This window comes from Vulpes lagopus, chromosome 21 (genome assembly GCF_018345385.1).
Source record: "Vulpes lagopus strain Blue_001 chromosome 21, ASM1834538v1, whole genome shotgun sequence".
Lineage (NCBI taxonomy): Eukaryota > Metazoa > Chordata > Mammalia > Carnivora > Canidae > Vulpes > Vulpes lagopus.
The window spans coordinates 21,079,166-21,104,560 of record NC_054844.1 but is presented as its reverse complement, the minus strand read 5'-3'; the positions used below and the strand labels follow the sequence as shown (position 1 = coordinate 21,104,560).

At 35.4% G+C, this 25,395-nt stretch overlaps 1 protein-coding gene across 1 annotated transcript in view; it reads right to left on the bottom strand.

Moving 5' to 3' along the window:
- The window catches only part of ETNK1 (ethanolamine kinase 1), a 64,163-nt gene that overhangs the window by 16,983 nt on the left and 21,785 nt on the right, over positions 1–25,395 (bottom strand). The window contains exons 2-4 of the mRNA XM_041736092.1: positions 23,957–24,216; positions 10,582–10,722; positions 6,816–6,958 (exon numbers count right to left, since the gene is read on the bottom strand). Coding sequence (XP_041592026.1) covers positions 6,816–6,958; positions 10,582–10,722; positions 23,957–24,216 — 544 coding nt within the window. The remainder of the gene's footprint in view (positions 1–6,815; positions 6,959–10,581; positions 10,723–23,956; positions 24,217–25,395) is intronic.

Sequence of the window (25,395 nt, the reverse complement as noted above, 5' to 3'; positions counted from 1 at the left end):
AACAAAAGCTTCAATTTCAATTTTCAAAATTATATTTAGAATTTGGTGACTATAGTTAAAATGGCAGGTAAAAATGCCTGCTTGTAGAGTAAATACAATTTAAATAAAGCATAGATCATCTTAACATAAGTTAAAATCTGTTTCAGTATGAAAATTTTAGCAATGACTTTTTGTAGTAGCATTAATTCATTAAAACTAGCCTTTATTTTTAAATGCAATGTTGAGTTTATAAATAATGAAATTTAAAAAATAAGAAAATGAAGCTAACAAGATACAGATGAGGCTGTTACCAGGCTCCGTGCATGTGAACAAGTGATGCGATAAACCTCCAGTCAGTGCGTTTAAGAAGCACGGGGTGCGCCGCCACATGGCAGCAACAATGGCATACCTAATCTGTAGCAGATGAAGAAAATTTGGCAAACTCACATTTTACAAGACACAAAGCTTAAAAGGAAAAAATCTTTTTTAAAAAATCTGCATTAACTATTCTTTTTTCAAACTATTGCAAACAAAGTGGAACTCAACCTTAAATTTAATCTTCTGCAACAAAATAAAATTAAAAAGGCCTACTTCACTTATTTTGGGTGCCAGAAAAATCAAATTACTGGAAAATGCTTTCCTACCAAGAGAAAATATACTGAACCTTTTTCTTGTACAAATTTAACTTCTGGTTTCTAAAATTTCCAATTGTTTAGAATATCCACATCACTATCAATAATAGTTCATATGGCACAACTATCTTTAATTCTTTAAGACATGAATTTTTAATTGTGGTTTCAAGGATGAAAAAAAATGAGACTAACTCCCAAAATTTTTTACAAAATTTTATATGTTCATTTTCTGAGGGCATTCTCAATTTTCCAGATTCACAAGGGATCCCTGATCCCTAAAAAAGTAAAGCAGCACTGCTTTAGTGGCTAAGATTATATATTCCTTATCTTTACTTAATTAATACATTGACTGCACATAATGGGTATATCATAAGATTAATGAATAAAGTTATAACTCAGATTTTTAAGAGCTACATTTTTCTTTTTATTACTTTATTTCTTGCATATCTTCAGTTATGAAATCCACACATTACTGAGTTTAATTGTTCAGATCTCAGTAGAGCTGAAAACAGCCAATTTTTAAAGTACTTTAAACCAAAAAGAATTAGTTTATTAACTAAGGCTATAAAATTCACATGCTACATTTGTTTGGATTCCTTTATTTTGTAGTTGAAGAGAAAGGGATAAAAATAAAAAGCAAAATAACCAATATGAGAACTTGAAAACCTTTTCAATTCCCTCTACGTGCTCTGCAAGTGTTAGGTAATGTAGAGAGAGAACAAAGAGAAAAAATAACCACAATTACACTACTGTTAGCAAAAGGCTTTTTCTCTCATACAGAAAAAGTATTGGAATAGTCTGCTCTGAGAAACTTTCTCTTCATCCCTCACTCTGGCGTCCAGGACCTGTATATACCTCCACCACAGTGCTCATCATTCTGAACATAAATATATTGTTTCATGATCTGACTCCTCCACTACATGGAATATGGCTTCCTGGAAGGACAATAAGTCCCTTTCATCTTTCATCATGCAATCCACAGAGTAATCAATATCTAGCACATAGTTAAGTATTAAAATGCTTATAAATGGAGGGCTTTGCATAGAATGCTGAGACACAATGATAACACACATGTTTAAATGGGTGGTGGGGAAGAAGGAATAAGCATGAAACACTAAGAACAAAGTATGGCATTTCTGACATTCATGTACAGGCTTGAACATACAGTGGGAATGAATGTATGAGTAAAGAAAAAACACTAAGCTAATAACGTTTAGGCAGCTCTTCCTTCATAGTTCAGGTTTTACAGTCCATTCAAGCTTTTAATAACCGAATTTAAGGACATTTTATTTTATGCTAAGTAGTAATCCAGAATTAAAACAAGGTTAAGACTATCCTTCATAAAAACTCCACTTTGGAAAATACAGGTTACCAAATGCAAAAATAAATTTGTATTTACTTAAATTTTAAAACAAAACCAACAACTGCAACAAAAAACCCTATGTCATTAAAATATCAATGAAACAACCAAACCACAGTATATTTCATGAGTAATAGAGTGGGTAAGACTTATAGCCAACCAAGTGACTGAGAATGGTGCCTCACACATTTTCTATTTACAATGTGTAAAACTCTAAAGAAAAACCTGGTTTACATTGTAATTCCCAGAATAAGTTTCATTTTTCTTTCACTCATTTGTATTTCTTTAAATAAATGTAAATCAGCAAGTTGTATATTTCACTGACAGAGAAAATAATCAATGAGTGTCATTACTGAATTTTAAAGTTCTATATTAAATCTTTATCTGAGCTTCTATGAAAAAATGGGGAGACGGGGAGAAATGAAATAGTCACCAATAAACATTCAGACAGAGCATCAAGACATGAGAGAACATACTCAAAAGCTTTAGCAATTACTTCTAACAGGGCAGCAGTTTAAGGGTTAGTTGAAGTTATAGTATTAGAATTCAAGTCAGTTAGTCTATAAGCAATACTACAATTTATTCTACTTCGTATAAATTCTTTTTAAATTAATGATTAATTTAAAAGATGACTGAAAGCTCTGGAAGCAAGAACCGCTGCTTCCGGTTTTCTTATTATGTAATAAATTCTATCATCATATCAGTAAGCATTCTTTCCTTACCTTTTTAAGATGTCATTTCACTGAAGGCAAGGAATGGGCCGCTGTTTACCAACCACCTAATTCCTGGCACTAACTTTTCAAAAATCTTGACAGCTACCATCACCTTCAGAAAGGAAGCTCACTCTTCTCCCATATTCCTGTGTCCTGTCAACTGACATGGTGAAAACAGGTAGAGGCAGTATTTCTTCCTGTGATGCCTACCATCTCCTGTAACATTCACAGGTACAAAAGCCTATAAACTGCAGGGTGCTCACAATCTTTGTGTATATGTATGTGTGTATAAATATGTACTGATATGTTCATAAACACATACATATATACATTTTTAAACTTTACTCACTCAAGTTATAGTTAGGATAAAATCTGGAAGCTGCACTTAAAGACAAACTGATTGTCATCTCATACCTATGAGCCATAATTCCACTAGTTATAAGACATATATGTAAGTCAACCACTGGCTTATAATAACTATTTTCACTTCTTCAGAATCAAGTATATTTTGTAAAATTGCATCCTGTAAACATAATAAAGGGGTTGGCGAACTATGTATATTCATGCCAAATCTAGACCACTGCATGGTCTTGTAAATAGTTTTACTGGAACACAGTCACACTCATTTATTAATGTATTATCTATGGCTGTGTTTGTGCTACAACAGAGCTGAACAGTCACAATGGAGACTATAATATGGTACACAAAGCCTAAAATATGTACTATCACACCTTACAGAAAAAGTTTGCCAACCCCTTTTATAACAGCAGCAGCCATGAGCTGCTAAGTATATACTCCAATGCTATATACTTTATACACATAACCCAAATTTTTGTCAGGAATCACCTGAAGTAGATATTACCTCTAAGTTAGAAATAAAGCCTATTAAAAGTTCTAGATTATCAAAAAGTATAAGCACTGCATGGAAACCTGTTAAACATGCAGATTCCTTAGCCCACCTATGAAATTCTTGTTCAGTTAGTCTTAGATGGGACATAGAAGCCTGCATTTTTTTTTCCCCAAGTACTCTGGGTGATTCTGGTGCAGAGTCAAGGATCAAATATAAAAATAAAAAAATAAAATGGGGGTGCCTGGCTGGCTCAATCAGCGGAGCATGCAACTCTATATATCATGGTTGTTAAGTTCAGGCCTGATATTGGATGTACAGATAACTTAATGATAAAATCTTTAAAAAGGGAAAAAGGGAAAATGATTTGTCTAGTATCACCTACTTCCACATGTGATTGAGCAGGAATGTGAACCTGTGTGTGCTTGGTTCTAACATCTACATTTTTTCCAATTTCTCTTAGTTGTAACTAAGTTCTTAATACATTTGCTTTCTAAGAGTTACTCAGAAATTCTTAATCTGGTGACAACATACAAAATCTAAGTTATTACAGTTGAAAAATACATGTGGAGACTTCAAGATGATCCACTATAAATTCATAGTTTAACTAAAATTTGCACTTCTGAAAAATGAAGGGTATGAAACATATTACGGAGAGAGATACTAAGTTTGATGATGTTAAAGCCAGTACCTTGGCTTTCATCTTATTATGCTTACATATTTATAACTCAAGTGGGTACAAAATACTGAAGTTTTAAACTCAAATCACATGAATCACTCAACAAGTGATAACAAATTAAACACATCTGTGAATATGATATGCAATATAATCATTTACCCTATGTAGAAATTAATTTAACCTCAAAAGACTGCACCCTTGGCTTAGCCAGTTAAGGTAAAGAACTTCTGCAATCCCTATTTCTAATTTTAATTATCATCTTTGAAATTGCAGCTGTAAGTACTAATGCTACAGTCTAACTTTTTGCTCATTAAATTTACTAAATTTACAGCGTTTATAATTATTAAGCATGGTATGTTCTCCTTATAACTAAAAACAAGTATGTCATACAGTTACATTACTTTAAAACCATTAGCTCCTAATTTCAAACAGATAGAAAATAATACACGTTAACAAACCTCTTGCCACACTCTCATGAGTTTTAGATTTTACTTGAACATTCCAACTGTATTTTCTTAATCCTATGTATCAACTAATCACATAGCAATGGACTTTTTTAATGGATGCCATAAAGTCCAAACTTGCCTTCCTAAAAGACACTATAAAACCACTGTCAAGGAAAAATAACAGAACATATCCATAACTAACACACAAACATAACCACAAAGACAAGAAGAAACAAATGGTACACAATAGACTTCTTAAAGAAAGAAAAACTAAAAAATGTATCAAAATAGTTACATTTGTTGAACTGTGAAATTCATTCTTCTGTGTAGGGAAGAAAAATTAGGCACAAAAATATGATTTAGGTAACTTCTGGTAAAACAAACAAATGAATAACCTTGAAATCTTAAGAGTCAAACTGAAACAGAAAGATTTGTTTGAAAATATAAGAACTTTTCATATCACTGAAAACAGTTTAGATAAGCAACTGATTAAAAGTAAAAATGCATTTTTTTTAACTTAAAACAAAGTAATCTGATTTTTTTGGTCCCTTATATTTTAGTTTTATAAACAAGTTTGGTCTGTGAAATGAATATGCAAAAGAAACTTATAAAATAAAAATATGAAAAGGTAAAATATATTCCAAAGGAAATACGATTCTCTTTGATTATCTTGCAGTTAAAAATAAAGCTGAGTGTCCACTTCAAACGTAAGATGAAGTCCCTCACTTGAAATTCCATTATATAAATTGTGTTATTTGGTTTTGCACTGAACTTAAAAGCTAATACATCACTTTAATGTATAACTAATACTCTTGTCTCACAAATGGCCTTGAGATTTGGTTACTAGTATATAATGAGTATACATGTGACAATTATATATAATAAATGGATAATAAATAATAAATAGGACACTGTCAAGCACTCCATGTTTTAAGGTACACCTTTAAGATTTTTTTAATGTTTCCACACAAAGACCTCCAACATTCAAAATAAAGATGTCAGCTTAATGTATTCTAAAAAATAAAACTTCTAATCCACATTAAAATATAAAATATAAAAGGTACTCGAACATGTTTTTAAGAATATATGCTTCAGTCTACCATCCTTGACAGTGCTCTTTTGTTAATTTTCTTCAAGTCAAAGTCAGTTACAAATATGAACAATCTTTGCATTTGAATAGTCTCATGTTACAATCAAGTAAAAATGGTCATAAATAGTAATTTAATAGAATTATGACCATTTCATCAGAATTGTTTGGCTTTAGCATTCTCACAAAAGCACAATTTTGATTAAAAATAATCTTCCAACTATAATGACTATTCTCAAAACTGTTTCCTTTAAAATGAAAGTTTCACAATTTCAGACTTTTTAAATTAATACTAATCCTTCAACCATAATTACATTTTCCAATTTCAATTTATTATTGAAGGGGCATCTATATTTTAGCAACCAAACCTCAAACCACTTTTATCCAATAACGTAATACAACCACAAGTGTTTCTTAAATACGTAAACAGAGAATTTGAATACAGCAAGATATGAACAATTACAGAAAACATTTCATCAAAAATATCACTGTCTATACCTCAAAAAATGTTAAAACTATTTACCAAAGCTTCTTGATTACTACTTTACTAGATATAAATTTCAGCAAGTACAAATAACATTTCCTCCATCTGTAGCTCTCTTTAGCATCAAAATATCTAACAAATCAGCACAATAAACGAATAGAAAACCTGGAGACAAATTTGTTTCTAATACTGTCGTCCTTCCCAACACTGAGAAAATTCTGTATTTATTAAGAGCACTGCAATGTCAGTTGGTTTTTCAATAACCCCCATTACAAGAAGGTACATTTTCAAACCATGAATTAATAGATTTTACAGTTAAATTTAAAAACAAAGTCATTTTATTTTTCATTTAAGACTCTTAACAAGAATCACAAACTCTAATAAATATTTTATACAAATATATAGAGAATATATATTAATTTAGCACAGTTACCACGATTTTATAACCTAAAAGAAAATCTTTAAAGACTTCATGAATATTTTTAATCCTTACATCTGCATTAAATTTATTTACTGATACAAAGATCAAAGGACCATTAAGAACATCAAAGGAATCAACTTTACTTACTGCTAAGGTCAGATACCTACCTTGTTTCTCATTGTAGATTATATTCTTACACAATAGGTCATTATGGCAAAGCACAACAGGTGAGCCCAGGTTGGAAAGAATCTCCTTCATCCAAGTCATTTCTTCCTGAAGAATCTGAGAGCTTGGGATATCACTTAAGAACCTTTTAGTTAAAAAAATAAAATAAAATAAAGTTATATATTACTTATATTAATGACTTTTTTCAAGTTTAAAGATTAAAATCTATTTTTTAAAGATTTTATTTATTAAAAACAAAGGGGGGGTGGGAGCAGAGACACAGGCAGAGGGGGAAGCAAGGCTCCATGCAGGGAGCCCGATGTGGGACTCAATCCCGGGTCTCCAGGATCACACCCTGGGCCAAAGGCAGCATTAAACCGCTAAGCCTCCAGGGCTGCCCTAAAATCTATTTTTAGTAAAATCTTTCCATTCAAGTGCATAGACTTCTGAATTAAAACAGGCCATTACAAAAGTTGGAATAAAGGAAAATCTTATTTCATGAACTTAATATGAATAAAAAGAAACTAAGCAACTTAAAACATAGGGCAGAAAAGTAAAAAATCAATTATTACAAAATTGAAGGAGGAACTCCCAGATGGCTCAGTGGTTGAGTACCTGCCTTCAGGTCAGGTCATAATCCCAGGGTCCTGGGATGGAGTCCTGCATCAGGCTCCTTGCAGAGAACCTACTTCTCCCTCTGCCTCAGTCTCTGCCTCTCTCTCTCTCTCTCTTTCTCTCTCTCCATGTGTCTCTCATAAATAAATAAAATCTTTAAAAAAAAAAAATACAGGGAGGAAAAAAAAATACAAGGAGGAAATATGTATATTTAATGGCTAGCATTTACTAAGCACTATTCTAAATATTTAACAGTTATCTCCACACACAAAGTTTATTTTTTAAAGATTTTTTATTTATTTATTCATGAGAGACAGAGAGAGAGAGGCAGAGTCACACACAGACAGAGGGAGAAGGCTCCTCACAGGGAGCCCGATGCAGAATTCGATCCCCGGACCTAGGATCCCACCCTGAGCTGAAGGCAGTGCTCAACCACTGAGCTACCCAGGCGTCCAAGATACAGAGTTTAATAAAAAAAAAGAGGTTTAAGTATATTATTTAAAGTTATAAAGACAGTTTATTAAAAAAACTAAAATGTCTATGGGAAGGGTGAATGTAGTACAAATCAGCTAAATTTACCTATCAAAGTCAACAGACTATCACTATTAATAAACCTAATCAATTCTATGATAATCATCAGATATAACTTATGAAATCATATCTAGAATACTCCATTATCTATTATAGAAATAGTTTCAAAGTAGTAAGACTGGGAAGTCTGGTAGGGAGAGTAGCAAAGAGGACTAGAGTTCATGGCTTTTTAATCCTACACTCTTCTGTACTATTTATTACACTATATTTATACTCATTTGATAAAAATAAAATGAAACAAAAATAGAGTGCTACCACTCATTCCTCAATAGCACCATCTGGCTTACAAAATTGCTGTTAGTTTATGCTTCCTCTTCCCTTAACACTTTAAGCCAAGTTTTCTTCATTCTTTCTCTACACTCAAATTAGCGCCTTACTTTTCCAATGTACAATATAATAAAGACTGTCAATGAACTTAATTTTAATAAAGTGGCCTACTTAGATGGTTGTTGCCTGTATTTGCCAATATTGCATTCTTCTCTAAACACAGCTTCCAAATACAATCCTTAAACACTCTTTTCAAAATGGTGTAATTGTTCAAGAACCTATTTAAAAGGTAAAGAGTTGAACAGAAATAATAGAACTCAAAGGATTGAACATAATTACAATCCTATACAAACAAAAAGGAACAGAAGAAAATATGAAACCTATTTCTAATATTTTAACTGTTTTTAACATTTTCGTTGTATATCATCTATTAGGGCAGAGTGCTTTTTGCGCTCTGTTCTACATTGTACATACTAACTCAATGAGCCGTCATAAAAACTCTAAAAGGTAAATATACTACTCTTATTTCCATTTTACTTCTGCCCCAGCTTACAAAGCAGAACTGTTAACTGGCAGAATTAAGGCTTCATCCTAGGCAGGCTGCCTCCAGCATCTTGTGTTCTTAATCCACACAATACTACACTGTCTCTAAACTCTGCATTATCTTAAAAAGTCGAGAAAATCATACATTCACTATTGCCAATACTTCATTATTTTTTAATTTTTCAATAGAATTCTTCAATAAAATTGCTATTTCAAAAGAGGATTTTGTGTTTTTACACTATCACTTCTTAGAATCTAGCACACTGGACACACTTAGACAAATGTTTATCTATCCCAGTTAATGGCTATCTACTATCCCTAACAAATTCAAAGTTTGACAAATCACCTGCAAATAAACACATATACACTGAGTGAATCAAACTAATCTCTAAAATAATCCAATTCAACAGAATAATACAGCGACTTTTCCCTAATAAACAGTAAAAAGAGAAACATGAAAAACTCTATAGGTCCTCTCTGTCTCTATTGTTCTTAGATGAAAATTTCCTGAATACAAAAGTTGGAGACTTTTGTTTTAGACATAAGAAGAAGAAAATAAAATTCCTAATTTTTGTCCTAGTAGTAATCAGACTATAAAAATATGTTCATATAAGATTCTAAATCCTAATTTACAGGATGCCTCGGTGGCTCAGCAGTTGATCTGCCTTTGACTCAGATTGTGATCCTGGGTTCCTGGGATCAAGTCCTGCACTCGGATCCCCACAGGGAGCCTGCATCTCCCTCTCTATGTCTCTGCCTGCCTCTCTCTCTCTCCCCCTCTCTGTGTGTCTCTGTCATGAATAAATAAAATCTTAAAAAATAAATCAATAAATAAATACTAATTTACAATTTTTTTATACAAAGAATAATAAAATACCTTACTTGGAACCTGGGGAGTCAGTTTCACAAAAGCTGAGTAAGGGCAGCCCAGGTGCTTCTCCCTCTGCCTGTGTCTGTTCCTGTGTGTGTGTGTGTGTGTGTGTGTGTGTGTGTGTCATGAATAAATAAAATCTTAAAAAAAAAAAAAGCTGAGTAAGACTCCTGTAACTGAATTTTCAACCTCATAATAGATTTGAATAGTCTCAGTAAACTAAGACAATCAAAATGTTTTCACACTCCAATATTACTACACTGCACCAATGTAAATCTTCTGGCATATTTAAAACAGCTTTGAATAGGGATGCCTGGGTGATTCAGTGACTGAGTGTCTGCCTTTGGCTCAGGGCGTGATCCCAGGTTCCTGGCGTGGAGTGCCGCAACAGGCTCACCGGGGAGCCAGCTTCGCCCTCTTCCTATGTCTCTGCCTGCCTCTGTGTTCCTTCGTGAATAAATAAATAAAATCTCAAAAGATAAATAAATAATAAACAGCTTTGAACAAAAAGAATTTTTTAAAAAGGGCTCCATCACCAACTCACTCCATGCATAAAGTACCATTCCTAGCAATCATAACACTACGTTTACTTCTAAATAAATATATTTGTTTCTTGGCTGGGTACCTCTACCCACTCCCTACCCCTGGCTTTTGTAGGGTGTTTTTTCTGTTTTGCTTTGGTTTTGAGTTGGATGGGGGGAAGGGCAGTTATATTTCTGTAGTGCCACCTGAAGGTCAAATGAATCAGGGCTAATTTAATCAAATGTGAAAAGAGCAACCAAACCAGACTTTATACACAAAAATCTTGTAAGCTATCTCTGAAACCTTTTATGTATAGAAAAACAAGGCTAAAACAATTTCAAATGTAAAAGTAAATTTACCTTTTATTAAGGTCTTCATCTGCAAATCCTGTGGGAATGAGAGAGAAATATTTTCCCATCTTTAGCCATAGATTAGATTTGGGAATCCAGCCATTGTGTGCATGGATAGCATGGATTTTAGCAAGCTGACGTGCTATGAGCCTGTTTTAAAACAAAACAGCATAAAAAGAAAATATTAAGCATCACAGGGTTCATGAGTAAACTAAAATAACAGTATGCATTTGATAACATGATTTCATTTTTACCTAGTATAAGAGTCAAAGTAATTTGTGTCAAGACAACACTCACAAGAGGCAAACAAATGTTTCAAAGCATCGGTAGGAAGAAACACCTACAATTAATTCAGTCAACAAATAATTATGTCCAAAAGAGGGTGAGCGTCTGGGAGTAGGTGGTCTATTCTGATTACATAAGCAATGGTTAGGACCAACAGGACAATACATAATTACAAATTATTTCAAGGCCTATATTACATATTAATCAGATACATTTAAATTGCACTGAGAGTCCTTTGAATTTTGAGCCTTTGTAGTCACTGAGGTTAAAGGACAAAAGAGGACTAAAGTAAAAAGGTCACTGGCAGGTAAATGGGTTTTAGAAGTTATTTTCTACAACTGTGTTAAAGACAAATTGCCTGAACAAACATTAAGATTTCATGATGTCAGAATCAATCTCCTGGAACCATACAACAAAATAATTTGAAACTGTATATACCTGTATCCATGCTATCTTTGTATCCTGTAGAACCCAGAAGAGCACATGCTAATATAAGTATATAAAACAGAAATAAGTTACCAAACAGCCTATATAGACTAGTAGGTGGGAAAATGACTTAAAGTACTACAAATTAAAGAACTTAAAAACTGGCTGGTTTGAAGATGCTCACAATCTAATGTAATGCTCCTCACAGCATTACATAGTTCTAGGACCAATAACATAGGGCCACCTAGGAATGTCTGAGGCCCCACTTCAGATCTACTGAATCACAATCTTTGAGAGTGGGCCCCAGTTCACTGCACTTATTTTTTTTAAGATTTTATTTATTTATTTGAGAGAGAAAGTGAGAGCATGAGCAGGGTGGGAGGCTGAAGGAAAGGAACAAGCAGATTCCCCACTGAGTAAGGAGCCAAAGCAAGACTCAATCCCAGGATCCTGGATCAAAGGCTCAACCAACTGAGCCACCCAGGTACCCAACAGCATTCTGGATTTTAAACAAGATCTCAAAAAACAAACAAACAAAAATAATAAAAAAAATAAAAAATAAACAAGATCTCCAGATTACCTTAATCCACTGTAAAGTTTGAGAAACACTGATAAAATGAATGATCTGATTCTGCAGTATGGCTCCATACGGAAAACAAACTTTGGAAACTTAAAAAAACAAACAGAGGCATAGGTACTACCTCTAGAAATTCTGACTTAATTGATCTAGAGTATACAGCCAAGGCATCAAGATATTTAAAAGGTCCCTGGAGTGCCTGGGTAGCTCAGCCAGTTAAGCACCCAACTCTTGATTTCGGCTCAGGTCATGATCTCAGGGTTATAAGATTGAGCCCATGATAGCTCCACACTGGGTATGGAGCCTACTTAAGATTCTGTCTCCTTCTCCCTCTGCCCCTCCCTCCACCTTCCTCTAAAAAAAAAAAAAATGTTTAAAGTTTCTCAAATGACTTAATATGCAAAAGTATTTGACAGCTGTTCGATTAAGACATACAGAGAATCTAGCATTGCAGTATTGTGATTAAATACACATTTTTATACTACAGTGAATATTATTTACCTAGTTTCTAGTAACAAAGGAGTTCTGATTTTCCTTTGGAGAAACCTTCATCCCCTTCACTTTTAGTTCATGGGTTCATCCAGAACTGACCTCAATCCAAACACTATCCCATCTGTAGCACTAATTTTAGGAGTTAAGATACGACACAGACTTGCCCAGAGCACTCCATCCTTCTGTATTTGTTCCCCAATGATTGGTTCTGAGCATATTACTCCAACTAAGCCAAAAGGTTTGATCTCAGGAACTCTGACTGATGCTATTGATTTGGGCTGAAGCTATTAGAAAAAGAATGCCGGGCAGACTGGGTGGCTCAGCGGTTTGCCTTCAGCCCAGGGCCTGATCCTAGAGCCCAGGGATTGAGACCCACGTCAGGCTCCCTGCATGGAGCCTGCTTCTCCCTCTGCCACTCTTGCTCTCTCTCTGTGTGTTTCTCATGAATAAATAAAATAAAAATCTTAAGAAAAAGAAAAAGAAAAAGAGAAAGAAAAAGAATGCCCTGTTCCCTACTCTCCTCCCACCATGGCTGAACTGATCAGATAAGCCTGCAACTGCTGATAATTATAATTGCCATTCCTTTTTTTTTTTAAGGTTTTATTTTCAAGTAATCTCTAAACCCAACAAGAGGCCTTAACCCACAACCCTGAGGACAAGAGCCTCACGCTCCACCAAGGTACCTGTATAATTGCCACTCTTGAGGAAAATCTGCCAGAATATAAAGCTAACACAGAATAAAACAGAAGAGTAATACTCCCCTAAAAACAATGTTAGAGTCCCTGGATCCACCCATGCTTGAACTCAGTATTCTCAGTTATATGTACGAATAAATTCCTTCTTCATTAAGTCAGTTTGGATTTTCCAATTATCAAGAGATCAGTGGGTAAAGCTTGATTGAGCTTGATTGAGACACTTGATTTCAGGGTTATTGCTTCGAGTCACATATTGGATGTAGAGATTACTTAAGAAAAAAATCTTAAATTAACATTTCCTCCAAGAAGCCAACAAGTGTAAGATAGCCAACAAGCATAAGAAAAAATGACTAAAGACCAAACAAATGAAAATCAAAACCCCATAACCATTGGGAGGATAAGTGCTGGCAAGGATACAGAGAAACTGCTGTGTTGTGCAATATTAGTGGGAATGTAAAATGGTGCAGTTGATAAAAATAGTATGGTAGTTCCTCAAAAATATAAAAATAGAATTACCATATGATCCAACAATTCCACTTCTGGCTATATATCCAAAAAAATTGAAGTCTTGAAAAGATATTTGTATACCTATGTTCATAACACCCTTATTTATTCACAATAGCCAAAAAGGTGGAAGTAACCCAAATGTCCATCCATGGATGAATGGATAAACAAAACACAGTATATACATAAAATGGAGTATGAGTCTTAAAAAGGAAGAAAATTCTAACATGCTACAACATGGATGAACCTTGAAGACACTGTGCTAAGTGAAATAAAACAAAAAGACAAAAGTGTGATTCCACTTGATGAAATACCTACAGCAAATTAATACTGACTGGAAACAGAATGATGATCGCTAAGTCTGGAGGTAGGGAAGTATTGGAAAGCTCCATTTTAATGCATATAAAATTTAATTTTGTAAGATGAAAATACTTGTGGAGACAGGTTGCAAAACAGTACCAATGTACTTAATAATACTTAATGGTATACTTTAAAAATGATTAAGATGGTAAACAGTTATATGTATTTTACAGTTGAAAAGAAACTTTTATTTTTTTTTTGAAAAGAAACTTTTAGTTTCCTGCCCAACACCTCCACCAAAAGAAAAAAATTTTTTAATTAAATGGTTATAAAAACATAGTTCTTGGGACTCCTGGGTGGCTCAGTGGTTGAGCATCTGTCTTTGGTTCAGGTCATGATCCTGGGGTCCTGGGATCCAGTCTTGCATCAAGCTCCCTACAGAGAGCCTGCTTCTCCCTCTGCCTATGTCTCTGCCCTCTCTGTGTCTCTCATGAATAAATAAATAAAATCTTTAAAAAATATATATACATATATAGTTCTTAACAAGACTTGATTTGTTCAATTGTTTTCTATTAGTAAAATTTATATACAACTGAAAAATTTATAAAAAATCTCATTAATTCTGCACTACTTAATAAACCATGAATTTTTATTTGTATATTAAGAAGGTAATTGGGACGCCTGGGTGGCTCAGCAGTTGAGCATCTGCCTTTGGCTCAGGGCGTAACCCCAGAGTCCTGAGACAGAGTCCCACATCCGTGCTCCCAGCATGGAGCCTGCTTCTCCCTCTGGCTATGTCTCCGTCTGTCTCTTTCTCTCTCTGTCTTTCATGAATAAATAAATAAAATCTTTTTAAAAAATGTTTAAAAGAAGGTAATAAAACTTACTTAAAGATTTCTGATTTTCACTATCATATATTGGTCAGTCCTTCTTCTACCTGATCTCAGTAAGGCTTTAATGCACTAACATCAAGGCAAATGCTACTTTAAAATCCCATTTTCCAGGCAGCTCGGGTGGCTCAGTGGTTTAGCGCCACCTTCAGACTAGAGTCTGATCCTGGAGACCCGGGATCGAGCCACGTTGGGCTCTCTGCATGGAGCCTGCTTCTCCCTTTGCCTGTCTGTCTCTCTCTCTCTCTCATAAACAAAATCTTTAAAATAAATAAATAAATAAAATCCCATCCTCAATAAAGCAAAACATTTGAAAATTTGAAGGCTTCAGAGAATTTTTTAAAATATCCACTAATACTAATTGCCCCCACTCTTGGAAACTTTTAAAAAGTTAAGAGCATTATAATAATAACAGGAATTTTTTTAATTGAGAAATAATCCATAATCCTACCACTCCAATAGTTTCATTTTTAACACACTCCCTTTGGATTTTCACATAAGCAAATTATTGTGTGACTGTAGCCACAGTTCAGTTTTTTTTTTTTTTAATTTTTATTTATTTATGATAGTCACAGACAGAGAGAGAGAGAGAGGGAGGCAGAGACACAGGCAGAGGGAGAAGCAGGCTCCATGCACCGGGAGCCTGACGTGGGATTCGATCCAGGGTCTCCCGGATCACGCCCTGGGCCAAAGGCAGGCGCCAAACCGCTGCGCCACCCAGGGATCCCGCCACAGTTCAGTTATTAAGCTGATTTCTTCCTCTTAGCTTTACATCAGCCATTCTGCATATTTTAGACACTGTTCAAACTTATCATTTTAATAGTAGCATATTTATTTGTGCTGATGTGCCTTGGTTATAACCAAATATAAGAACTGTTATAACATAAACATACAACTTTCTTTTATAAATTATATATTATATCATATATCACCCTGACTTCCAAAACTGCCAAAATTACTCGTAACTCACGATATACCAGTTCCACTACAATACGTTCCAGCACTGGAAGTCAGTGATTTCTTGTTATGCTCTTTGATAAATGTGTAAAAATTCATTTTAAACTGCATTTCCTCCCATCATGTCTGTTGCTGGGTAGTTTTTAATTAAACTGCAGGCAGGATTCCTAGTAAAAAGCAACTTTCAGAGAAATATCTGATGAGAAAAATTCCTAAACATCTGTGAATTTTTATTTAAACATCTGTGAATTTTTAAAAATTTTCTGAAGGTCTCTGTAATACTTGATTGCCACAGAAAAGTTCAAATAAAACAAATCATGATAAATTTCTATAAACTGAATTACTAAGTGTTAACCTGGCACAACTCATCTTTATCTATCATACCATTCCCTCAGTCTCTACCATGCTCTGCTTCTTCCTTTAAAGTCCAGTTCAGGGACACCTCGGTGGCTCAGTCAGTTAAGTGTATACCTTTGGCTCAGGTCATGATCATAGGGGTCCTGGGATTGAGCCCTGCATCAGGCTCCCTGCTCAGTGGGGAGCCTGCTTCTCCCTCTCCCTCCCCTCGCCCTGCACTTATGCTGTTCTCTATCTTTCTCTCTAATAAATAAAATCTTAAAAAAAATTTTAAAGTCCAGTTCAGAAGTGATCTCACTGAAACACTGCCTGATTTCCCCAGTATACCACAGTAAACTCTATATATCTTTTCTGAAAATCATTTCTGTTCTTCTGTGTATACTATTTAGCTTACTTTTTTCTTTTATTAAAAGATTTTATTTATTTATTCATGAGAGACACACACAGAGAGAGAGAGAGAGGCAGAGACACAGGCAGAGGGAGAAGCAGGCTCCATGCAGGGAGCCCGATGTGGGACTCGATCCTGGGACTCCAGGATCGCGCCCTGAGCCAAAGGCAGATGCTTACCCACTAAGCCACCCAGATGTCCCAGCTTACTTTTTTCTAAGATTACTGTCACACACTGCAAATTACTAGGAGAGCATGGACAGTCTGAATTCCTTTTCTTTCCCTAGACTAAACATAAATATAAATCAGATTTCTTATATTCCAAGTAGATACTCTCACAATCACAATACAGGCAAGTAGCTAGGTCAGAATGAACCAAAGCAGGAGAGCACTGTAGACCTTGACCTTAGGCTCAATCAACATTTACTAAAGCTATGATTAATCAGTCTGGATTACTGGCTGCAGATCAGCTTACCTAGTAACAATGGCTCAAATGTGACACCTAAGTAATCTGAAATTAGAAATAAGCCTTATTAATTAATAAATCAAAGACCCATTTTTATCATAAATATATGAAATTCATTTTTTAAAGGAGAAAAGCTAAATATAAATACATCATCCTAAATTTAGATCCCTAACCTCTTCTGGAGCTCTAGAATTATCATTTATTCAATTGCTTACTTGATATTTTTTTAAAAGTACCTCACTGTACATATTTGAAAACAATAAAACATTCCTTTCTAAAATCATTTACATTTCAACTATTTTATTAATATGCTCTTCCCTCCATTAGCTCTTTCTATACTCTGTTCTCCAGTAATTAACAAAACCTTCTGAACACTTAAATATCCCATGAGAGAATTACAACATAATCTGAAACAAATTTAATTGCAAAATAAGGATAAATAGCCAGTGTAAATACTCATAGTGTTAACTAACCATAATCTAGCATCTTGTTTTGCTTCCTTCCTCAACCCCCATTCTATTGTTTTTCAAAATTGTGAGTCAACTCAATATAATTGTGAATCAACTTCATTGTAAGCCAACTGTCATAGAACTTAATTAAAAGTATTGCTTTTTGGTCTCTAACGGCATTCTTTTTCAAATGAAATGTGTATATGCCTGTATTAATATCATAAATGCATATTCTAAATAAGTAGATCTAACTGAAAGTATAGGAAAAGACTTCTAGTAGACTTCTTTTAGAGCAGTTTTAGGTTCACAGCAAAAACTGAGAAGGTTGAGATTTCCCATACGCCCCCTACCCAAAAGAAGCTCACCTCCCTCCATTATCAACATCCTCCACCATAGCAGTACATTTGTTGCAAAAGAACCGATATTGACACCCAAAGTCCATAGTTTACATTTGGTGGTGTACATTCTATGGGTTTGAACAAATTTGACAAGTATCCATCATTAAAGTATCATACGGACATTTTCACTCCCCTAAAAATCCTGTTTCATCAATTCATCCCTCCCTCCCCACTAATCCTTAGCAACCATCAATCTTTTTAGTGTCTCCAGTTTGGCTTTTTCAGAATGTCATATAGTTGACTTAATGCAAACATGTTTATGACGTGGTATCAAACACCAAAGTGAGCTTTTGCAAAACTTCAGTATTCTTGATCTGGTGGCTCAGTCAGTAAGCATCCAACTCTTGATTTCAGTTAAGAGTATGATCTCAGGATTGTGAGATCAAGCACTGTGTGGGGCTCTGCACTCAGCAGCAAGTCTGCTTGAGACTGTCTCTCCCTCTACCTCTCTCACCACTGTCCTTCTCCATCTCAGGGTCGCTCTCCAAAATAAATAAATCTTTGGGACTCCTGGGTGGTTCAGCGGTTTAGCATCTGCCTTCAGCCCAGGGTGTGATCCTGGAGTCCCAGGATGGAGTCCCACATAGGGCTCCCTACATGGAGCCTGCTTCTCCCTCTGCCTGTGTCTCTGCCTCTCTCTTTCTCTCTGTGTGTCTCTTATGAATAAATAAAATCTTAAAATAAAATAATCTTAAATAAAAAAGAATGTCAATGGGCAGCCCAAGGGGCTCAGCTGTTTAGCGCCTGCCTTTGGCCCAGGGCGTGATCCTGGAGACCCAGGATGGAGTCCCACATAGGGCTCCCTGCATGGAGCCTGCTTCTCCCTCTGCCTGTGTCTCTGCCTCTCTTTGTCTCTCTCTGTGTCTCTCAGGAATAAATAAAATCTTAAAAAAAAAAAAAGAATGTCAAAAAAACTATAATTATTCTTTCTACTTAAGATTACCTAAGACCAATTATGCGAAGCTTTCCTTCTAAAAGAAAATTCTATAGTAAACTTAATGACAATTATTTAATTATGAAGAATCACAAATCAATAAATAGGATAAAGTCTGCATTAATTTTCTTGAGTCTTTTCACTTCAATTCTACAAATTTTCATGTAACTTTCTCTATGTGATGTAACAACGGCCTTACTATTTTCCTTACATTTTATGATCTTTTCTCAGTAAGTAAAAAGATTTACTCATTGTTATTCTGGGGGATATACTTTCACTTAGCCACATGACCTTAGGCAAATTACTTAAAATCTTTACACCTTACTTTTCTCATCTATTAAAGTGAGATCTTAACATTATCCATTCCCTGGAATTATTATGAGTTGAATTTATTAATATACATAAAATATTTTGGGGCACCTGGCTGGCTCGGTCAGTGGAGCATGTAACTCTTGATATCGGGGTCATGAGTTCAAGCCCCATATTGGGCATAATTTACTTAATAAAAAAAAATATTAAAATATACATAGGGACACCTGGGTGGCTCAGCAGTTAAGCATCTGCCTTTGGCCCAGGGCATGATCCGGGATCAAGTCCCACATTGGGCTCCTTGCAGCCTGTGTCTCTGCCTCTCTCTCTCTCTCTCTCTCTCTCTCTCATGAATAAATAAATAAAATCTCTTGTAAAAAATAAGTAAATAAAATATAGATATAGCAGAGCCTGGATGGCTCAGTGGTTGAGCTTCTGACTCTTGGTTTTGGCTCAAGCAGGTCATGATCTCAGGGTTGTGAAATGGAACCCTGCTTCAGGTTCAGTACTCAGCAGGGAGTCTGCTTGGGATTCTCTCTCCCTCTGCTCCTCCCCTACCACTCTCTCTCTAAAATAAATCTTTAAAAATACACACACAGTGTTCAAAAGTGTCCTGCCCATATTAAGCGCTATATCAGTATTAGCCACCAGCATCAGTTTGACAATTTCTCTAATTAATAAGAACTGTAACATACCCATTACTACCTTTTCCTTTAGGATCAACTAAAAATAAAATCGTGACATTTTAATATAAAATCGTCTCCTTGAGGCAATTAAAAGAAAAACCCCAAAAAGAGGACTACTCGTGGGTAGTTAATACATAAAATCACTTAGTTGAGTAAGATTCTGAAATCTCATCTATGTTCAGAACTAAAGAACTCGGGATCCCTGGGTGGCACAGCAGTTTGGCGCCTGCCTTTGGCCCAGGGCACGATCCTGGAAACCCGGGATCGAATCCCACGTCGGGCTCCCGGTGCATGGAGCCTGCTTCTCCCTCTGCCTGTGTCTCTGCCTCTCTCTCTCTCTGTGTGTGTGTGACTATCATAAATAATAAATAAAATTTAAAAAAAAAAAAAAAAGAACTAAAGAACTCCAAGATTGGTTAGTTTTGTCTGTCACAAACAAGAAGGGGGGTTTAGTGGCAATAGTTACTTGGTATGCTACATCTACATGCTGCTTGCGTACATCTTAAGGAATACTACATATTATAATAAATAGTACACAAAAGCAAAAAATCTGTGGATTTTAAAATTCAGAAAATGTCTCTAAAAGCATAATAAAGTCAACTGATTTATAACGTCCATAATTTACCTAAGTACTTTAATACTTTCTTGTCCAGGTTGTTAGAAGCTCTGCCTAAGTCACATAAAATATGAAAAGTCTTGCAGAAAAAAAAATAATAATTATAAAGCTAACATTTACATAGTGTTTAACATATGCCAGGTATTGTTCTAAACTTTTTACATATACTAACAACTTTAATCCTTACAACAACCCTAGGAGTAAATATTACTATTTTCATTTTTTAGATAAGGAAATTGAAACACAAAATGTTTTAAGTAATATCCCCAAATTCACATAGTTCGTAAGTCTGAAGCAGTCTGGTTTCACTGTGTATCCTTAGCGGCAGAGATATAATGCCATATATAGAATTTCACATGGCTTTAGATTTTATAACTTTACACAATCACTAAAAGAGAAAAAAACTGCCCTAGACCTCCCATATCAATCAAGAGAAAAATCTCCTGAATGTGAACTTTTTGACCAGCAAACAGCACCCACTGCCAATAGTTCAAATGGAAGTTTAAATTTTGTGAGTTAAAAACAGCATAAGAATGTCAACATCAAATGAATAAAGTATGGGTTTCACAAAGCAATTAAAATGGGTACACCAGGGCAACCCGGGTGGCTAAGCAGTCTAGCACCGCCTTCAGCCCAGGGCCTGATCCTGGAGACAGGGATCGAATCCCACGTCAGGTTCCCTGAATGGAGCCTGCTCCTCCCTCTGCCTGTGTCTCTGTCTCTCTCTTTCTCGTTCTGTGTCTCTCATGAATAAATAAAAAATAAAATCTTAAAAAAAAAATGGCTACACCAGTAAAAATGGTTATAGACCCTAAGCAATTTTCTTCTTAAATCTTTTGGACATTGACTCTTAAAACTAACATTTTTCTCCCTGCTTTAGTTACTAGGAAGCTCATATGGCCCTTCTCTAACAACCTTATGGAATATACTTTTTGTATCTGAATCTAACTCCAGCTTTTCCTTTGACCTAATTTGTGCATCTAATCACTTTTAATCCTGTTACATAGATGTATCTCAAACATTGTGAACAAAACTGAAGATTTATGAGGGAGCCTGGGTGACTCAGCTGACTAAGCCCCGTGTCAGGCTCCCTACTCAGCAGAGGAGTCTGCCTGCCTCTCCCTCTCCCTCTGCCCATGTTCTTTCTCTCTCTCACTGACTCACTCTCTCTCATATAAATAAATAAAATCTTTTAAAAAATTGATTTATAAATAAATCTGATACAGACACGCACACAAACCTAAAGACCAAAAAATGTGACACATAAGAAAAAACATAATATCTATTAATCAGGTCCTTCAATATAAAGAGTACACTCACATTAGGAAAGAGACTATCTGGTTAAAAACTGGGGTTTGAATAAATAGATTTCTCTGCCAAAATATTTTTAAATACTATTTGAAACCAGTTTAAAATAGGTAAATACTGTTCTACTCCATTTTCACCAGTGTGTTAACGAAGCACCTTTATAATGTGATCCAGGCTCTCCTCTCTCAAATAAATAAAAATTTTTTATAAAAAGAAGGAAAAAGAAGAGGCGCCTGAGTGGCTCAGTCAGTTAAACAACTGCCTTCAGCTCAGGTCATGATCCAGGGGTCCTGGGATGGAGCCCTGCATCAGGCACCCTGCTGTGAGGAGTCTGCTTCTCCGTCCTCTCCCTTTGCCCTTCCCCCTGCTCATGCTCTCTCTTGCTCTCAAATAAATTAATTTAATTAAAAATATATATACGATCCAGGATCCCTACAGACTCAAATCTATTCAGATTTATGAAGTTAAAACTACTTTCATAAGATACCATTTACTTTTTAAACTCTAATTCTCTCATAAGTACATGGTGTAGTTTTCAAGAAGTTACATGTGTGATAATGTTATCACACTGACAGCTAATAATGTGAGCTTGATATTCTTATATTCAAAAAATGTTTTAATTTTTAATATGGTAAACATTGATAAATAAAACTCACAAAAAAACTCTAAGCCCTCAATAATCTGGAGTTGTAAAGGGATCTGGAGAACAAAATGTTTGAGAACTTCTGGTTGGAACTATGAATGAATTTGCAGTTTGTTTTTTTTTTTTTGAATTTGCAGTTTTTAAATCAAGCTCATTTACTAGTTTTTTAGAGCAGAAAGAGAAATATAAAAAACAGTAATTAAAAAAACTAATTTTGGAAAAACGATGTAGCATATGCAACAAATTTTTCTTACAGAAAACATAATACACTGAATTAAAGTTTTACAAGTAACATAATACACTGAATTAAATAAAAAGTTTAAAAAGTAACAGTATTAACAGAATTGAAAGACTCTTAGCAAAAACTCCGAAAAATATGAGCAACTGAATTACAAAAGTTGGTAGGAAGAAATGTGTAATGCTTTAATCCAAGCACTACTTTAAAAAATTAAGGGGACCAGGATCCCTGGGTGGCTCCCTGGGTGGCTCAGCAGTTTAGCGCCTGCCTTCGGCCCAGGGTGTGATCCTGGAATCCCGGGATCGAGTCCCGCATCGGGCTCCCTGCATGGAGCCTGCCTCTTCCTCTGCCTGTGTCTCTGCCTCTCTCCTCTCTGTGTCTCTCATGAATGAATAAATAAAATCTTTAAAAAAAAAAAATTTTTTTTTTAAATTAAGGGGACCACTTCACACCAGTCAGAATGGCTAAAATTAACAAGTCAAGAAACAACAACAACAAATGTTAGCAAGGATGCCAATGTTGGTGAGGATGCAGAGAAAGGGTAACTCTCTTACACTGCTGGTGGGAATGCAAACTGGTACAGCCACCTGGAAAACAGTGGTTCCTCACAAAGTTAAAAATAGAGTCCCCCAGCAATTGCACTAGGTATTTACCCCAAATATTTACAGCAGCAATGTCCACAACAGCCAAACTATGGAAAGAGCCTAGATGTCCATTGACAGATGAATGGATAAAGAAGATGTGGTGTGTGTGTGTATATAAACACACACACACACACACACACACATGCGCGCGCACAATGGAATATTACTCAGCCACCAAAAAATGAAATCTTGCCATTTGCAATGATGTGGATGGAACTAGAGGGTATCATGCTAAGCAAAATAAGCAGTTAGAGAAAGACAATTATCAGTGGTTTCCCTCATGTCAAAACAGAGGAGCACAGGGAAAGGGAGGAAAAATAAAACAAGACGAGATCAGAGAGGGAGACAAACCGTAAGAGATTCTTAATCACAGAAAACAAACAGGGTTTCTAGGAGGGTGGTGGGGAGAGTAATTTGGCGATAGGCATTAAGGAGATCACGTGATATAATGAGCATCAGGTGTTACAGACAACTGATGAATCACTGAACTCTACTTTGAAACTATGTTAATTAATTCAATCTAAATGTAAAGATAAAAAGTAAAATAAATAAAGTAAAAAATTAAGGGGAAGCCTTGACACTGCAGCAGGCTAATCTAAAACCACATCTCACAGTCCTTTCTTTTACAAAGACTCGATGAGACAGCAGACAGAAAGGATTGTCTTTCTTCAGGAAAAACAAAACAGAACCCTAACTAAAAAAGTTTCTAAGTTAACCAAATAGTTGCTCAAAGGAAGAAAAGGCAGTTTTAAAAAATATTTCGTTAGAGCACTTAATACTCTTATTTTTCAAAAAGATAAATTATTTACAAAAAGAAATGTACCTGAATATGGCAGGGTTGCAGACATGCTTTGGATCCAATGCTTCTCCCTGTATAAATTCATAACACAGTCCATTATTGAAGGTACAGTAGAGTTGTGGTGCACAGCCATGAGCCTGTAACACTCGGAAACTCTTCACTTCCTCATCTCGATCAACCAGTAACTCAGTCTTATTGCCATAAATTCGCACCAGGACTACATCTTCCATTGTATTGCTCACATAACAGCCAATAAGTTTATTTGTGATTCCATCTGTGAAAAGCTGTCAAAAAAAAAAAAAAAAGGAAAGGTAAAAATGTGGGGAAAAAGCAATTGCATACTTTTAACGAATGAAATAGCAGATAGCTTGAAAATAAATACTAATTAAAAGAAAAATATCTACCTTTAACATAAAAAACTTTTATTTTTAAAGATTTTGTGTATTCATTCATGAGAGACAGAGAGAGAGAAAGGAGAGAGAAGCAGAGAGAGAAGCAAGCCCATGCAGGGAGCCCGACCTGGGATGTGATCCTGGGTCTCCAGGATCATGCCCTGGGCTGAAGGTGGCACTAAACCACTAAGCCACAGGCTGCCCTAAAAAACTTTTAAATACAATTTTGCCTAACATGTCTATAATTTTAATTCTAGATTTAAACAAAAAAGAATGCTGTAATTCCTATATAACATTGTCTTTCTTGATCCAAAATGTTAATTATTCAATCTCTGGTACTCCCACACAATGTTTTGATACCTATTGTATCTCAAAGTATGCTTGTATTTCAATCACTGCAGTACACACACACACACACACACACACACACACCTCTCTCCTATGTCTAATAAATTGGAAAGTCTCTAAAAACAAGACACTGCCCTCCTCCAGCATGGCATATAACATATAAAAGGTCTTTACCAACAATCACAAGTATAAATATACAAATATAAATCTACCATAAGTTACACATTATGGTAAATCTCATAGAAAAAATTTAAGTGTTAATTTTAAAGGTTACTTAACATGCATTAGAAATTGTTTTAAGGGCAGTCCTGGTGGCTCAGCGGTTTAGCGCCTGCCTTTGGCCCAGGGCGTGATCCTGGAGTCCCGGGATGAAGTCCCACATTGGGCTCCCTGCATGGAGCCTGCTTCTCCTTTTGCCTGTGTCTCTGCCTCTCTCTCTTTGTGTCTCATGAATAAATAAATAAAATACTAAAAAAAAAAAAAGAATTTCAAGTTCTTTTTTATATCAACACAAATGGTACATTAAAAAAAAGCAGGGATCCCTGGGTGGCGCAGCGGTTTGGCGCCTGCCTTTGGCCCAGGGCACGATCCTGGAGGCCCGGGATCGAATCCCACATCGGGCTCCCGGTGCATGGAGCCTGCTTCTCCCTCTGCCTGTGTCTCTGCCTCTCTCTCTCTCTCTCTCTCTCTCTCTCTGTGACTATCATAAATAAATAAAAAATA